This window comes from Haliotis rufescens, unplaced genomic scaffold (assembly GCF_023055435.1).
Source record: "Haliotis rufescens isolate VD_foot unplaced genomic scaffold, xgHalRufe1.0.p SCAF_25, whole genome shotgun sequence".
Classification (NCBI taxonomy): domain Eukaryota; kingdom Metazoa; phylum Mollusca; class Gastropoda; order Lepetellida; family Haliotidae; genus Haliotis; species Haliotis rufescens.
Window position 1 is genome coordinate 927,828 of NW_025963946.1, and position 16,197 is coordinate 944,024.

The 16,197-nt window shown below is 42.5% G+C and overlaps 2 protein-coding genes across 2 annotated transcripts; both read right to left on the bottom strand.

Moving 5' to 3' along the window:
• Positions 1-5,141: 5,141 nt before the first annotated feature.
• LOC124141362 lies at positions 5,142-7,600 on the bottom strand. The gene is made up of 2 exons (XM_046509355.2): positions 7,448-7,600; positions 5,142-5,892 (listed from the first exon to the last, which is right to left on the bottom strand). Exons 1-2 carry the CDS (start codon positions 7,512-7,514, stop codon positions 5,234-5,236), a joined length of 726 nt encoding a protein of 241 aa, XP_046365311.2. The 5' UTR covers positions 7,515-7,600; the 3' UTR covers positions 5,142-5,233.
• Positions 7,601-9,683: 2,083 nt separating this feature from the next.
• Positions 9,684-16,095, bottom strand: LOC124141361. Its single transcript, XM_046509354.2, has 4 exons — positions 15,674-16,095; positions 12,608-13,263; positions 11,282-11,631; positions 9,684-10,805 (listed from the first exon to the last, which is right to left on the bottom strand). The coding sequence occupies exons 1-4, from the start codon at positions 15,747-15,749 to the stop codon at positions 10,637-10,639; spliced, it is 1,251 nt and encodes a 416-aa protein (XP_046365310.2). The 5' UTR covers positions 15,750-16,095; the 3' UTR covers positions 9,684-10,636.
• Positions 16,096-16,197: the final 102 nt, after the last annotated feature.

The window sequence follows — 16,197 nt, forward strand, 5'->3', positions numbered from 1 at the left end:
TGACTGAACACATTTAACTGTGTCTTGGGTATATTTTTAGATGCAAGACATGTGTAAAATCAAAAATTATTTCTGAGGGATTCTTTGACGAAGAACTTGAAATCATACGCGCATTCTGATTGGTTTGTCGTATTTTGGCACATAACACTCATCGATAGGGGGACGAGTCTTCTTGCAGGTTACGGAAAGGGGCGAGTATTGACGAATGCAGTTATTGATACCAACAGTTACCTCCCTTTGAGGAACATCTGGTTACATGTCCTGGGCCAACTTGCACAAAGCGATCTTAGCGCTAAGACTATTGTAAGCCTATGTTAAAGTATAGAAGTTACGCTCATCAGAACAGCACAGCCCCAAATGCATGCTCAAAGGTTATACTGTCTGTTGACAACAATAACCATTAATGATTGCAAGACAACTTATTCTTATCTTTATGTATTCTATTTATTCCAAACCATAAGGACAAGCCCTTGTGGTGTGTGTGTGCTTACCTGGGTGTTATGCATATTTCCCCTGATATTAAAAGTTCATACGCCTTAGAGTTAATTGTGAATGTATTGCTCTTAGAAAAGGGGGATGTTCATGTTGATATTATTTTTTGGAAAAACATTTTTGTCAGGATTATGACCATGTACTTGAAAACATGATATATTTTCCAGTATACTTAATTTGATGGCAAAAAGGGTATGATTTAAATGTGATTTGTTCTTAAAGGTGCAAGATTGGATTTGCATTTGTTTTCTACAGCTAATAGTTTGGGGGCACACTGACCATCATTCACTGATTGGACTGCAGGTGTACATCTGAGGCTGAGACGAGGCGGTGATGCACTGATGCATGATGCATTGCTGTACTTTTGTATCACTGCATCCTGATGTTAATCCCAAGGACAGGATACACTTTCTTCTGTATATATATATTATGGTTTAATGCATCGTTTTGAACATCTGGCTGTGAGATCGGCCATGGTACTGATCAACATCTGGGCTTGATCCAGTCTGATTGTGTGAAGTAACCGAAGGTATACAATGTTACGTAACATCGGCAATATGTCAGCTATGTCGTGAAGAGTAAAGCACCAAGGATATCTGATTTTTGAAATAAATAGGCTGCTTTCCTCTTATCAAACCTTTAATTTTACTGACTTACTCCAAATAGTGTAACTCGAGTGAAGATCTGGGTTAGAGGTCTTCAGCAACCCATGCTTGCTGTAAAGGGCGACTAACAGGATCAGGTGGTCAGGCTCGAGGACTTGGTTGATGCATGTCATCGTATCCCAATTGACTCCTAGTATTGTGGGTTCGAATAAATAGCTCTGATTATGTTTCTCAGTTTGTCAGCACCAGTCCAGTACTGGTGGGTTTCACAGAAGTGGTAGGGTCTTAGACCTGCATCACTTCAGGCTTTCCTCACACATCCTGAAACACCCTGCTATAACAGAATAAAGTTTAAAATGGCCTTACACCCCACTCACTTACTCACTCTCATGACTTCAGGGTGTCTCTTCAGCTGTTATGTGCATACAGATTTATAAAATATCCCTCTAGGATTTACAAAAGTGATGTGCCACAAATGATATTGAAAAAAGGAAACTTATAGAAAATCTATTATTGCACCTTTAAGAACTGTTTGATATGTACATGGCTCAGGGCAGGGTGTGATCCCACTGAGGACCTCCCATGTGAGGGTTTACTTGTATGTTATGTGGACAAGGCCCTGCCCTTAGATGGGAACGTCTTTTGTGAGAAGCCAGGCTAATCAGGGTTTGTATGTCTGCTTCATATATATCCATATGTTACATATATATCATAATAGTTGTAATGTGATATGAGCAAGCTATGGCACATGGCATCCTCGATTATCCAGCGTATATCTCCATATCATAATACAGTCGAGATTTAATACAATGGATAATCGAGATGAGTACATGGTTACGAGACTCTTTAGTGTACAAGCAATTATTGTAGCCTGTATGCTTGAATGTGATTATGTTCAAGGATCTTTGTATGTCATAACTGTGATTGTATATAATAATTTAGACATAGTCACTTGCATGTATATATTACATATAATAAACTATCATTTAGATTCTCATCTTGGTGTTTAATCGATGCAATGGGTGAGTAAATATTGTTTAGACACACATAGGTAATATATATGCTGTTTGATCAATCTCAATATAATGAGATCACTTACTCTTATACAATGGGACTGCCTCCGTGGTCTTGTGGTAGAGCGTCCGCCTGGAGAGCGGAAGGTCCGGGGTTCGATCCCCAGCTGCGTCATACAAAAGGACGTTAAAAGATGGTACTTGTTGTTACCCTGTCTGGCGCTCAGCATTAAGGGGCTACAACAAGGACTGGTCGGCTCGGAGTCAGTATACTGTGTCTGAGTGGGGTATTCATGTTAGACTGCAGGACTGTATCTCAGTGAGTTAGCACTATAAACCGGCATCAGTCCGGACTAGTACAAACAGCCACACACACGTCCATGCACGTCGCTATATAAGTGCAATAATCTTGGACGTGAGGTTAAACCCAATTTCACCTCACTCACCTCTTATACACTGCCTCTCTGCTTAAAGATCTGAACACACCTCCATGGGAGGCATCTTCCTGAGTCCAGGGTGCCATTGTACAAAGCGATCTTAGACCTAAGATGATCGTAACTCCCATACCTTAACATAGACTTATGACAGTCAGTCTAAGCACTAAGGTTGTATTGTACAACAGCACCCTGGGAGTTAACTGACTATAAAAGCCAGTGGAAAACTGTATGTTTACAATCAGTTAACTCCCTCACCTTATGAAGATGCATGGAAGGTCTCGTAAGTTGAACTATCTGATCAATCAGTCATTGTTGAGGTCTGAAATTTCTTGGTGTGAATGAGCGAAGCATTCGGACAAGTATATATTTGATATACCTAGGAGATGTATCTAGTAACTTCAGTTCTTACTTTCCAATTGTGACAAGAAACAAGTAGCATTTAACACCACTTTTGGCATTATTCCAGCAATGTCATGGCAGGGGACACCAAGAAATGGCACATTGTTACCATGTGGGGAATCAGCCCGGCCCTGGTCTTCAGGGTGATGATCAAATGCCTTTACCACCTGGCTACCTTAAAGTCAAACCGGTTGCTGTGACAATAATGTTGGTTGCTCCATACATTACAAAAACACTCAAAAGCCTGGATACAGCTTTTTGAAAACTTAAAAAAAATAAATGGAAATGATTTGGGAACTAAAATTTATGTTTCGTAACCAAAGATTTGACAATTAATTGTTAACTGTTTTTAAAAACTCACCAAATGATTTAGTTATGAGTTTCTTCTATACATCATAAGTATGCTATAAAAAATACCATAGGTAGTAGTTGGGGCGAGTGGGGTGAGTCTGTTATTGAGTCTATTAAAAATAGACTATTCCAATTGGAACTCTTAGCCATCAATGAACATTCCTTTTCATGTTAAGTCTACTGCACCAGGGGTCATTAAGCCTGCGGATTACCTTACCGTCAGTTTGTTGTTGTTTAACACTGTACTCAGCAATATTCCAGCTATATGATGTTGGTCTGTAAATAATCGAGTCTGAAGCAGACAATCCATTGATTGACTTCATGAGCATCAATCCACGCAATTGGGATACCATGACCAAGTCATCAAGCCTGACCACCCGATCCTGTTAGTCGCCTCTTACGACAAGCATAGTCGCCTTTTACGGCAAGCATGGGTTGCGGAAGACCTACATCGGTCTCAGTATTTCAGTATCACCATGTGCCAGCTTGATGAAGGAGGAATACTCAAGATGATGCAGGCCTCAGACGTTTACCTCTTTGGTGGAATCAGGAGCACAAAGTCATAATGAGGGCAACCTCAATCAAGGGTCGACAGTGTCACAAAGAGAGTGTAACTAACCCTTTTCTTTATGAATTGAAGCTGTCCATTTAGAACTTAATGAAGGTACAAGACCATCTTTATGCTGATGGGGTTGTTCTGGACCTAGGTACGATTTTATGTTTGTTTGTTTATTGCGATACTCAGCAATATTCAAGCTATATGACGGCGCTCGGTAAATAATCCAGTCTAGACCAGAAAATCCAGTGATTGTCATTCTGAGCATCGATCTACGCAGTTGGGATACGATGACATGTATCAACCAAGTCAGCGAGCCTGACCACCCGAGTCGCCTCTTACGATAAGCATAGTCGCCTATTACGGCAAGCATGGGTTACTGAAGACCTCTTCTAAAACGGATATTGACGGGTCCATCGCATTGAACCAGGGTACAGTTCTATATGTCAGCGTTTATCCAGTTTCACATACAGCCTATAGAAATGACAGTTCGTACCCAGGTTTACTTGTGCACTGCAAGGCATATCCACGTGGTAAAAAACAAACTGAAAAAAAACACTTTCGGTACCATGGGTTCCGCAAAATTGATGGATTGGAACACGAAACTGCAGCCGTAACAAACAGGGTACACTTTGATTCATCGAAATGTACCCTTGTGCCACTTGCACAAAGCATTCTTGACGCTAAAAGAATCGTTACAACCATACTTTGATATGGACTTAAATACCATATTTCCTCGAATAAACACCGGGTAGTTTTTTTATGCACAGACTTTTCTTTGCGATTAAACGCCATAGGTAAAGAGGAATCGAGGAAATACGCTACTGGGACTACCCGTCTTTAAGCCCCGGGCCTTATTACGGAAAATAGCACTTTCTCATTTACAATATTTTATCCGATCTTAAGCACAGGGCTCAGTTTCGGAAACTTACCCTTTCTTACCTAAATAGGACACACCCCTCGCTGAAAAAATCAGAAACTGTTAAGTTGTTTTAACTGAGAAATTATAAAACTTTACATTTGAATAGGGAATAACTTCATAGAATGCAGAAGCCGAACGTGCACTTACTGTTCAACGTACATTAAGATTTTCCTTGTGTAGTGCATCGTGATGTATTAACTTTCGAAGGGAGTAAGGTATTAATGTAAGGAAGATAACTCCCAAATTAATATCCTAATTAAAGCCCATGGGCCGAAATACGGAAATATGATAAGATTGCTTTGTGCAAGAGGGCCCAGGGCGAGAATGGCGCCGTGAGCCATATTTAGATACACGTCACAGACAGTGTGGATCTGTGTACATTTATTTGTAATTCAACTGAACATCAGGGTTATTTTGTTATTAATGCCACACTACGTGTCCTTTTGTCAGGAAGAACATCACATTTCATCATGGAACACAACCCTCGCATAGTCTTTATTTTGATGGACAACATGCTGATGGCTGGGGGTGTCAAGATACACGATCTCACTGATAAACTCTTCCTCTTCCTCGTGGTGAGCTTCAGCGACTGGGAACTCGTGGACTTCACGGGGCGGTGGAAAAGTCTTGACAAAAACCCGTTCCGAATACTTCGTCTCACCTGCCCTGCGTCTGTCACTCCGACGTAGCAACTCAACGTTACTGACATCGTCTGCTTCCTCGCCGACCTCTGACCTTGGTGTGACCTCGACCTCTCGACTGTCTTTGAGTTGATGGACATCAGGATGTTCTCCCTCCGGCAACAACAGATCGCCGATATGCTGGGGTTCTGTTTCAAGGGCGAGGTTTTTCGAGTCCTCTGCCACTTGTTTGATATGTTCCTGTGCCTCAGACACCGATATTCCATGGTGTCCGTCTTGGTCAACCTCTTGCAGCGTCTCCAGGTGAAACTCGAGGTTACTTTCATGTGCCATCTCCACTATTTCGACCTCCCCCTCGACGTGGTGCACCGTGTGAAGTGGAGTGGGATACAAGATACTTTTCTGAAGGGTCTCGTTCTCATTTTGGTATTTTGAGTTCGGCTCGAATTTCAGACCGCTATTTGGAGCAACGTCATCTGTGGTACAGGAAACAGATATTAAATTTTCATGAGGTTGTTAAGACATTCTGTGAGAGTGACTTGTTTAACGCTATAGTAAGCAATATTTCAGCCAGGTCATAGCTTGTAAATCCCCGAAACATGACAGGGAAAACCAGTGACCGAAAGCATGAGCAAAGGTCAGCTTCATGGGAATTATGACACGCTATCAGCCAAGTCAAAGATCTTGAACAAACCATCCGTCTTGACCAAACCCGGAACCAACGTAATGGAATTTCGGCTGCTGTCCGTTTTTAAGGGTTATTGTTTATATATTGGTGTATATTCATATATATTTGACGGTTTTTTTCCAATATGTGTTCTGGTGTCCCCCAACGTGATATTGCTGGAATATTGCTAAAAGTGGTGTACAGCCATACTCGCTCACTCCAATATATGTGTTGCATTAAAGGCCGGCTTGTAAAACACCCTCAAAACCAATAACCATGGTTCAATGACATCGAAGTAAATAACTCCAAACATTTGTGATTATTCGCTGTGCAGAGTTGCGTCCCTTGGGCACGCCAGAAACCTATGATTGTGGGTTCGAATCCCGGTTCGCCCCGATTATGTTTCTAGGTTTGTCAGCACCATACCCGTGCTCGTGGGTTTCATCGAAGTGGTAAACGTCTGGGACCTGTATCACTTCGGGCTTTCCTCCCGAATTAAGCTGACACGCCGAGATATAACTGGAATACTGTTAAAAGCGGCGTTAAACCCAACACTCACATTTGTGATTAAACTTCATAAATAAATATTAAAATTCGAGCTGTTGTACGAAGTTCAGAACCAAAAACCAGTTCGATGATAGGGATAATTGAAGGTGTTAATTGTCCCTCAAATGTACTGAAGGAAGTAGGCCCAGGGGATCGATCATTATAGAATTGAGATATGACACACTGGATAATAGAGGACTTGTATAACTGAAATATATTCTACTCAAACGAAGTTAAGGAGCACCCGATTCTTCATATTACTATAGGTCATAACAGAACTGTAGTAATTATTGCTGTAGTTAACCTCTCATGCCCTGTAGAAAAATTTAGGAATCGGATGTTCTTTAACTTCTTGTGAGGTTTTGTTTGTTTGTTGTTTAACGCCACACTCAGCAAAATTTAGCTGTATGACGGCGCTCTGTAAATAATCCAGTCTGGACCATCCAGTGATTGACATCATGAGCATCAGTCCACATAATTGGGATAAGATGATGCATCAACCAAATCAGCGAACCTGACCACCCGATCCCGTTAGTCGCCTCTTATGACAAGCATAGTCGCCTCTTACGGCAAGCATGGGTCTCTTTTGAGTAGTGTATACAAGTTCGTCAGTATACTTCACCATCCTTGTGTTAATGTTTTCTTTGAAGACGTATTAGTGTTAACACTATGTTTGCTGGTGATAAATAACATATACACCACCAGAAAACCACAAGAAAGTGTGATACAATTTTCCTTCATTGAGAGTTTACAGTCCCTAACATAACCTCGAAGTTCTCTCTTCCTGCAATAGAAACATTGCCATACATGCTACTCACCAGCCTCCACTGAGAAGATGGCCGGTGAAAGGATGGAGCTCACTACTAGTAGTCCCCACAACAACATCCTTGTCACGACGATGCCGACAACGTCGATCCTGTGTGAAAGTGGGCCTGAGCCGGACTTGCATCAGAATGTATATCAATAAAAATAAACGATTATGACTGCCATGTGATATTGACTTGCCTGTAACACCTTGCCGAAACTCTCTGCGGTCATACTCCGGGTATTGTCAATAATACTCATTGAAATAACGTTAAGGTCACTCTGACAACAATGGGGTATTGTGACATGAATGCGCATTGAAGTCAAAATGTTCGCCATAAACTGGTTTTGGAGCAAAAGTACTATTGCCAGGTTCCAATGTTCTTCCGATTCGAAATGCTATTGAAGTTATTGTGTTTAATATTTGTCCTTCGGGATATTTGTTTTTTGCAAAAAATACCATTTAATTCTTCATTAATTTTTTTAATCATTTGAAATAGTATTATGTGAGGATGTGATGACTTGAAGCTTGTGCGTGTACCACTGTTCCACCCGCTGTGTTCCGCGTCGTGTACACGACCTCTGTTCATGTGTCCCAGTGATATATGAGACGGGCGTGAATGCAGCAAGCGCAGCTGTGTCTGCACGTGAACAATTGAAACTCTCAACCAATCAATGACCAGCAGTGACGTTTGGCAGAAAGTACTGATCTGTCATTGATGGGGGCCGTATAATAAGGTTCACGATGATTTTGAAACCATCGATTGCATGCGAATTTATCCAGTCACTTGTGGCTTTCTACATGGTTGCCATTGGCAACACGCCGCTGACGTTTGGTTGTGTATATACCATACTATGGCAGGTTTAAACTGGAATCAGTTGTGGATCCATTAAAAGCATTCGTCTTTAAGCATAACCCTTCATATATATGACACCTTCAAACTTAGTAAGGATAAGAATTTATGGATGAACAACTTCTTTATTTATTTACAATTAAGAGCAAGTGATCACTTGCTTGATAACGGTGTTAGAACCTACACCGAAACGTCGCTCTTAATTGTAATAAAGAAGTTGTTCATCCATAAATTCTTAACCTTACTTAGTACTCCAACTTCTAAATGCCTATCAAAGAAGAAACCTTCAAACTTGTTTACTCTTAGTGTTTTCTTCGTCATATTCGTAGTTAGAAATACCTGTTACTGTTTGGCCTAAGCAGTCGACACAACACCGCTGTTTTGTTCTTCCACTTATGTTGTTAATGGTGCTTGCATGAATCAACCCGTTTGTCCTTCGCGGGGCAGATTAGGTACCGAGTACCACATGAGTAAAATGGCTTTTACGCCGCTTTGTGCAGCAACATCCCAAAGCGCGCTGGGGGTCATCAGAAATGAGTTTCACATATTGTACTCTATCTCCAGGCACGCATTTCAGTAAGCCTACTCTAACTCCTGGATCCATTCGCGTGGTTCTTTGCGATCTCAAATTACCCACCTTTGATTTTCATTAACATTTTACCGATCAATCAGGGAAAGGGTAAGGGAGATAACTCGTATTACCTCGAAACCAAAGCCACTGCCAGTTCTAATGCACATAAAGACAGACTTTCAATTTAAAAGATTTTTGAGGGCTTTCTTTTGCGTGTAAGTCATTTTGTCATTTTCAATTTATCGCAAACTCGACCATAATCATTGGGACTGGCCAACCCAACGCTGAGGCTGGTTTACCCGTGAATATCCGATGTATGTCTTCAGCAGCCCATGTTTGCTGCATAAGGCGATTATGCTTGTCGTAAATGGCGACTAACGGGATCGGGTGGTCAGGCTCGCTGACTTAGTTAATGCATGTCATCGTATCCCAATTGCGTGGATCGATGCTCATGATGTCAGTCACTGGATTGTCGGGTCCAGACTCGATTATTTACAGACCGCCGTCATATAGCTGGAATATTGCTGAGTGCGGAGTTAAACAACAAACATCATCATCATCTTGAGGCTGGTTGGGAACTCGTTTGACCTAGTAGCGTAGCCAATCAAACTGGCAAATATAAATTAACGGGTAATTTGAGATTTTGAGAACCACGGGGATGCAGCGGCTGTCAGAGTCACTTGTCTGCCAGCGCCTGGGTTGCCTGACTAACTTATGATGTGATATATCGCGGCCATATTGGTATAAGCAGCGAGCATCTTCACTCATTGACCCACAGCCAGAGTAAGGGTTTAACACTCGGTCAATAAACATCAACATGAATAATAACAAAACTGATTCATTTATTCACAAACTATGATACAGACGCAAGATCGAACAATACAGTGGGCATAATGTATATTGATACTCCCTCGCTAACGACCAGCAGGGGATGTACGATTGTACTTCGATCAGCAATATTCAAGAACATATGAACTTTGGTTTGATCGTGTCAACTAGCTATAGAAAAAAATCATTACATATAGTTGTTTGATACACATTAAGTACTGGGCTAAAAAAAATTAAGTACCATCACATACACATATTAATAATATCACAAATACATCAGTGTCACATCAAGTTTACAAAACCCTGACACACTGGACAAGGAAGGTTATCTCAAGGTAAACCGGGTTGCGAGTCGTCATACTATCGTTTTTACCCTGATGAAACAATATTTACACACAAAATAAATGCCTTCACTTTCTGAAGTTATCCGAAAAGGAAACAGTCCTTGTTAACATTAGGAATTTAAAAGAGCTTCCTTCGAGTTTCTAAAGTACAAACGTTTCATTTCTAAAAGTGTAATGTGTCAAGACGCCATGGTGGAGCCACTCGAAACGAACCGATGACGTGCTGTTTGTCACTTCACGCTGTTATTTATCTGAATACTTCAAATTGGGGGACCATCGTTTCCCATTAAGACATAAAATACGTGAAATGTCATATATAAATATCTTAGAATTAAATCTCAACCTCAACAAGATGCAGGCTTATGGCCTACAGTTCCTCAGTCAACAGACATCTCCCTGTGAGCCCATTTTCCTGAAGACCCAAATAGTAAGCATTAATATAAGATGTTTTCAAATTGTCCGTATAAGCCTTTTAACTTAAACCTCTCCCATCTCTTAACACTGGCACAGTTAAACTGACCATTTGCATTGAAAAAGTGTCTAGAACCATCACATGTCGACTGAGATAGTTGATGTGTGGTGTTATGGATGTTGGTGGTTGATGCCCTAGTCCCCCTTGCCAACAGGCCGCGTCACCACTGACTCGTCCCACTCGTCAACAGGCTGCCTGGAGCTGATGTCGTCGATGTCCTCGCCGTTCTTGAAGTAGCGGAACTTGAAGCTGTTGAAGATGTTCCACACCGAGTCGTCTTCCCCGCCTTTCTCGGATATAAATCTGTGGGAAATATATGCACCTTAAAATCTCATTGTATTTATCCGATACAGTTTTGTTAAGGCTATAAAGCTTCTTTTAGATAGAAATGGGATGTGAGAAGTTTAAAAAAGGAACAACCGAGTGAGTGAGTGACTTTTGACTCTTTTAGCAACATATGTTTGTCAAAGATGTTCTAAACTAAGCTGCAATACATTTTATCTGCCCTTTTGTCAAACACCAATAACAACACAGCCTCCGTGGTCTGGTGGATAAAGCGTCTGCCCAAGAGCGAAAGGCCGTTGGTTCGATCCCCGGCCGCGTCATACCAAAAGACGTTTAAAGATGGTACTTGTTGTTACCCTGCCTGGCGCTCGACATTGTACGGACTCCAACTTTGTGGATCGATGCCTACACACTCAACACATTCGTCGCCATGAAATGGTTGTGGCGTTGCTAACAACCGCTTGAGATTTACTCGAAGTAAGAAACTAATTTACTTGTTGTATTCATCCATATCGTCTTGGATCATCTTCTTCAGATTCAGACCTTTCAGCAAGTTTTTATCCAGGCCCAAATGCTCCAGATCACGTGGGCGTATCGCCTTCTCTTTCTTCAACTCTGAGTCGTCGTGCTCGTGCTTCTCGAGGCCTCCGTGCATGATGTTGTGCATGAAGTCGTCGTCCAGGACACCGTCAACACCCCCGCCCCCACGTGCTACCTTACTTGCTGCTGCATGCCCGTGCACGTGATTCTCGCCTTTCCCATGCAACAGCTGCTCCGTGTCTACAGTCTTTGGCGGGGCTGCGGGAACGTTGCCTTCTTCCTTCTGAAGGCCGGCGTGGTCTACCTGTGAAAGAGATCACCAGATCATGCATGAACATTAGCAAATAAGTTATGTACCATTGTCTATTTGTTTAATAACACGTTCTTGTCCCTAATAACTAGTCATGTGAACGCAATAAACTTATCCTGTCCCGTTCCAGTGAAATGCGATGATTGACGTGTTCAGTGCTCCTTCAAAGCTGCAAAATGGAAGCTATGCACTTTCCCGCTCTGCACTGAGGCACTGCCACAGAGTATGACCAATCAATCAAGTTTATTTCGTAATTCTGGCCACATGGCCCATAGTACAGTTGTAAGATAAATAACATTTTTGGATGTGAGTGAGTGAGTTTGGTTTTACGCCGTTTTAAACAGTGTTGCAGTTATATCACGGCGTGTCAGCTTAATGTGGGAGGAAAGCCTGAAGTGATGAAGGTTTTAGACGTTTACCAGTTCGGTGAAACCCACGAGCATAGGTATGGTGCTGACAAACCTAGAAACATAATCGGGGCGAACCGAGATTCGAACCCACAAATCATAGGTTTCTGGCAACTCTACACACCGAATCGCGGCGCCTTAGACGACAGGGCGACCCGTGTCAGCACAATATTCCAGCTATATGACGGCGGTCTGTAAATAATCGAGTCTGGATCAGACAATCCAGTGATTGACATTATGTGCATCAATCCATGCAATTAGGATCGATGACATACATCAACCAAGTCAGCGAGCATGACCACACGATCCCGTTAGTCGCCTTAACGACAAGCATATTCGCCTTTTAGGGCAAGATTGGGTTGCTGAAGACCTATTCTACCCCGGATCTTCACGGGTCTAGTTTTGTCATTAAGTGGTACACATTGGAAACATCTCTTCTTAACGTACATACCTCACCACATGTTTCTATAGTTCGCGTTTCTTTTTGCGGTGAGAATAAATACTAGTATATGGATAGTATACCGCCGACTAATCCCCTGACTCCCCCACTCGACTGCACTCACCCGTCCGATCCGGACCGTGTCCTCCCCTCTCGGCTTGTCCTCCTCCTTGAGCTGGTCCTCGTGGCTGTGGTCCTTCCCGGCCACCTCGTCCCCGTGCATGAGGACTCCGTGCAGCGCCTGGTCAGGTCTTTCAGGGCCGTGGTCTTGGTTGTCAACCTTCTTGTCATTAGGGTCAGGATCTTTGAAAGCATCCTCTTTAAACTGTTTCAAACTCTCTTTATCAAAGTTCATCTTGGAAACATCTCCTATTTCAACTGGCCTCTCCTTTAACAGCTCTTTATCCGCTTCCTCGTGGTTTCCTTCCCCGTCATGCATCATATTGTGGAGGAAGTCCTCGCCGAGGGCTCCAGTGTCGACGTGTTTGGTAGCCTTCTCCTCTGGAACCTTGCCGTGCACGTCGCCGTCCTCGGCACCATGCGTTAAAACCTCTCCACTGGGGCTCCCGATCTCGCCGTGATTTTTGGGAGCATCCCGGCCAATCTGTTCCTTGACTGCTGTCTTCCATGCAGCCGTGTCCTCAATTACCGCCCCTTCTCCTCCAGTGTTCTGCTGATCTCCGCCAGGTGGCGCAGCTTCACCCTGTTTGTTCTCGGCTCCTTTCTGTGGTTCGAACAGCAGACGATCATCTTTTTTCTCAGGGTCGTCTTCAGATTCGCCTACGGATAAAAAAACCCGACTTGTTTAAACTGACACAAATATTATTTTGCTATGCTCTCACAACTGTTCATCTGAATGAGGGAAATCCATAGCAGATAAGATCCCAGTAGTAAATGCTTGTCGGAACCCGATTATGATCAAGCGGTTACAATGTGTAAGCTCGCTATGCGTCATCGTGCTCATGCTGTCAACCACTCGTTTCCCCCTGCCCATAGATTCGCTATGGATTACAAGCATGAATGAGCTTACAACTGAATGAATGAACGAACGTTGTTTTAAAGTCGTTGTCGGGAATATTCCGTCGACGTTCACGACGTCGGGGTACGATGACGCATAAGGAGCCAAGTTGACCACTGTCCCTAAAAAACAGCTTGTTTGAAAACTGAGACACAGGGCACCTCCTCTGCCTCGGAATCCCGGTTCTCAAACGAAAACTTGTGGTATTTACATAGTAAATGAATGATCCCTGACATTCAATACATGTCGAAACCCGACTGGGAGCACGGGTGGCCCAGTCGTCTAAGGAGCCGCGATTCGCTGTGCAGAGTTTCGTCCCCTTGGGCACGCCAGAAACCTATGATTGTGGGTTTGAATCCCGGTTCGCCCCGATTATGTTTCTAGGTTTGTCAGCACCATACCCGTGCTCGTGGATTTCACCAGAGTGGTAAACGCGTCTGAGACCTGCATCACTTCGGGCTTTCCTCCCACATTAAGCTGACACGCCGTGATGTAACATAAATCATGTTAAAAGCGGCGTTAAACCCAACTCACTCACTCACTCGAAAGTCGACGAGGATCGAGTGGTAAAACTGTGTGACCTGGCTGATCGTGTGTCATTGATTGTTCAGCCTGCCGTCAACAACTTGCTTTCACTGGGCGCCATGAAACGACTGCAGCATGAAACATCACTCCCAGAAGCATTTGAGCTAGCAATTGATAGTGATGGGTATTGTCGTGAATTTTGTATTGCAATTTATTGCAATAATAATTCATGTTTTGCGATACGTAAAACAATATATTGCATGAGTTCTTTCATTTGTAATTTGTTATGAACCTGAACAAAATATTGCATATCGTGGTATACTGGTAATATCGCATTCCCCCAGTAATTGATATATGGATATTGACCAATCCTTACACCATGGACCCACTGTCTGTCTAATAGAACCGGTTACTCCGGCGTATTTATTCCCATGGTTACCTTGTGGCTTACCATGCACAAGGTGTGTGTTCAATACCCAGTTATTATTTCTGTGAAACCATCATTGTATTGCATTGCTGTGACATGACTATGCGAATACTTAACATGAAGGCAAATACTAGTACAATGTAATTGGGATAAAAATTGCAATAACTCCAAAATTCCGCCCTATGTCGAGCTACACATGTGCCGAATACGTCTTCAGAACCCCGGACCCGTGAAGATCCGGGTTAGAATACGTCTTCAAAACCCCGGACCCGTGACGATCCGGGTTAGAATAAGTCTTCAGAACCCCGGACCCGTGAAGATCCGAGTTAGAATTGGTCTTCATCAAAAGGCGACTAACGTGATCGGGTAGTCAGGCTCGCTGACTTGGTTGATGCATGTCATCGTATTCCAATTGTGTAGAACGATGCTCATGGTGTCAATCACTGGATTGTCGGGTCCAGACTCGATTATTTACAGACCGCCGTCATATAGCTGGAATATTGCTGAGTGCGGCGTAAAACAACAACCAAAGAAACAAATAAAACTGTGACAGTATTTTCAGCAACAAGGTAAACTACTGTTTTCACAATACTTGACCACAGATGACGTTTGGCGTTTCAGTATTGATGTCGATAAAAAAAGGACAAAAGAGACGTACAACTAACAGTTGGCAAATTACATAACTAAACAGAATACAATATTATGACGTTTAAAAAGTAAAACATTAGCACAATATCAACAAAGCTTGGCATTACCGATAAATTATGCAAATATGAGATCAGGTAGGTATACTACTTTGTGTGTTTATACAAACAAACATGGCGTCGTCCTTGTCCATTGGTGATCTCGGATCTGATATGCTTCATACAATCTGTTATCATCGTCAAATAATAGCCTTAAACAACAAAACCAGTGGCTAAAACATGTTTCAGTTGCAACTATACTACCCGTTTTCAATGTACGACTGACGTATGACTGACATAGTATTTGATATTTGACTGCGCACATTCCAGGAAAACTTGTTTAGATACCGTTTGTGTTGAGAATATATTTTCGATGACTGAATCTTAGAATGACATTATATGATAAGGTAGTTTTCAAGCGAGTGTGTTTTGGGATGGTAAATGCTACGTATAAGGAAAAACTGTATTCCGCTCAGGATATTTATCATTCCAGAACACAATCGTGTGGTGACCTCTATATACGTGTGCATATCTTACCTGCACGTGTAGGTAACGCTGCAACACAGGTAAAACTAATCAGCACAATCAACAGGTATGTCCACGAAGTCATCATGGCTTCCCCGTCTGTTCCAGTGCATCTATCACACTCGAAGTCGTGGTCGATACCAACGAATGAGGGTTGTAACGGGCTATTCCGTTGTAGTTGTGTTGTTCGCAGCTGTTGTTCAGAAATGTCGTTCCCCAGATGAAGCCACAAAGAACCAAGTTTAGTCTGGTGAAAGACGTGTGTACGGTTTTGGTCCGATCTAACTCAAACACGTTGTGTTTTCTTCATGAAATAGAGTGGGAAGGGTCTACGTGGTGTTCATATACTGGTGTGTTGTTGTCTACTAATCCTGGACATACCTATTGCATCAACTGCCACACTTTCAGGAATGACGTGTTCACACGACGCGAGTTGAAAATATCAATTACAAATCCGTGGTTGAATTGTGGCGCAACGTTCGCTGTTCTAGCATGGCCAGAAAAGGTTGAAATGGAAACTACTTATTTATCAATTT

Bases quoted from the DNA above. Each gene is read 5' to 3' on its own strand.
- LOC124141362 (XM_046509355.2), bottom strand. From the start codon at position 7,514: ATGTTGTTGTGGGGACTACTAGTAGTGAGCTCCATCCTTTCACCGGCC. The intron at 5,893-7,447 runs GTGAGTAGCATG...CCTGTACCACAG, and splicing joins CATCTTCTCAGTGGAGGCTG to ATGACGTTGCTCCAAATAGC.
- LOC124141361 (XM_046509354.2), bottom strand. From the start codon at position 15,749: ATGATGACTTCGTGGACATACCTGTTGATTGTGCTGATTAGTTTTACC. The intron at 13,264-15,673 runs GTAAGATATGCA...TTTTATCCGTAG, and splicing joins AGCGTTACCTACACGTGCAG to GCGAATCTGAAGACGACCCT. The intron at 11,632-12,607 runs GTGAGTGCAGTC...TCTCTTTCACAG, and splicing joins ACACGGTCCGGATCGGACGG to GTAGACCACGCCGGCCTTCA.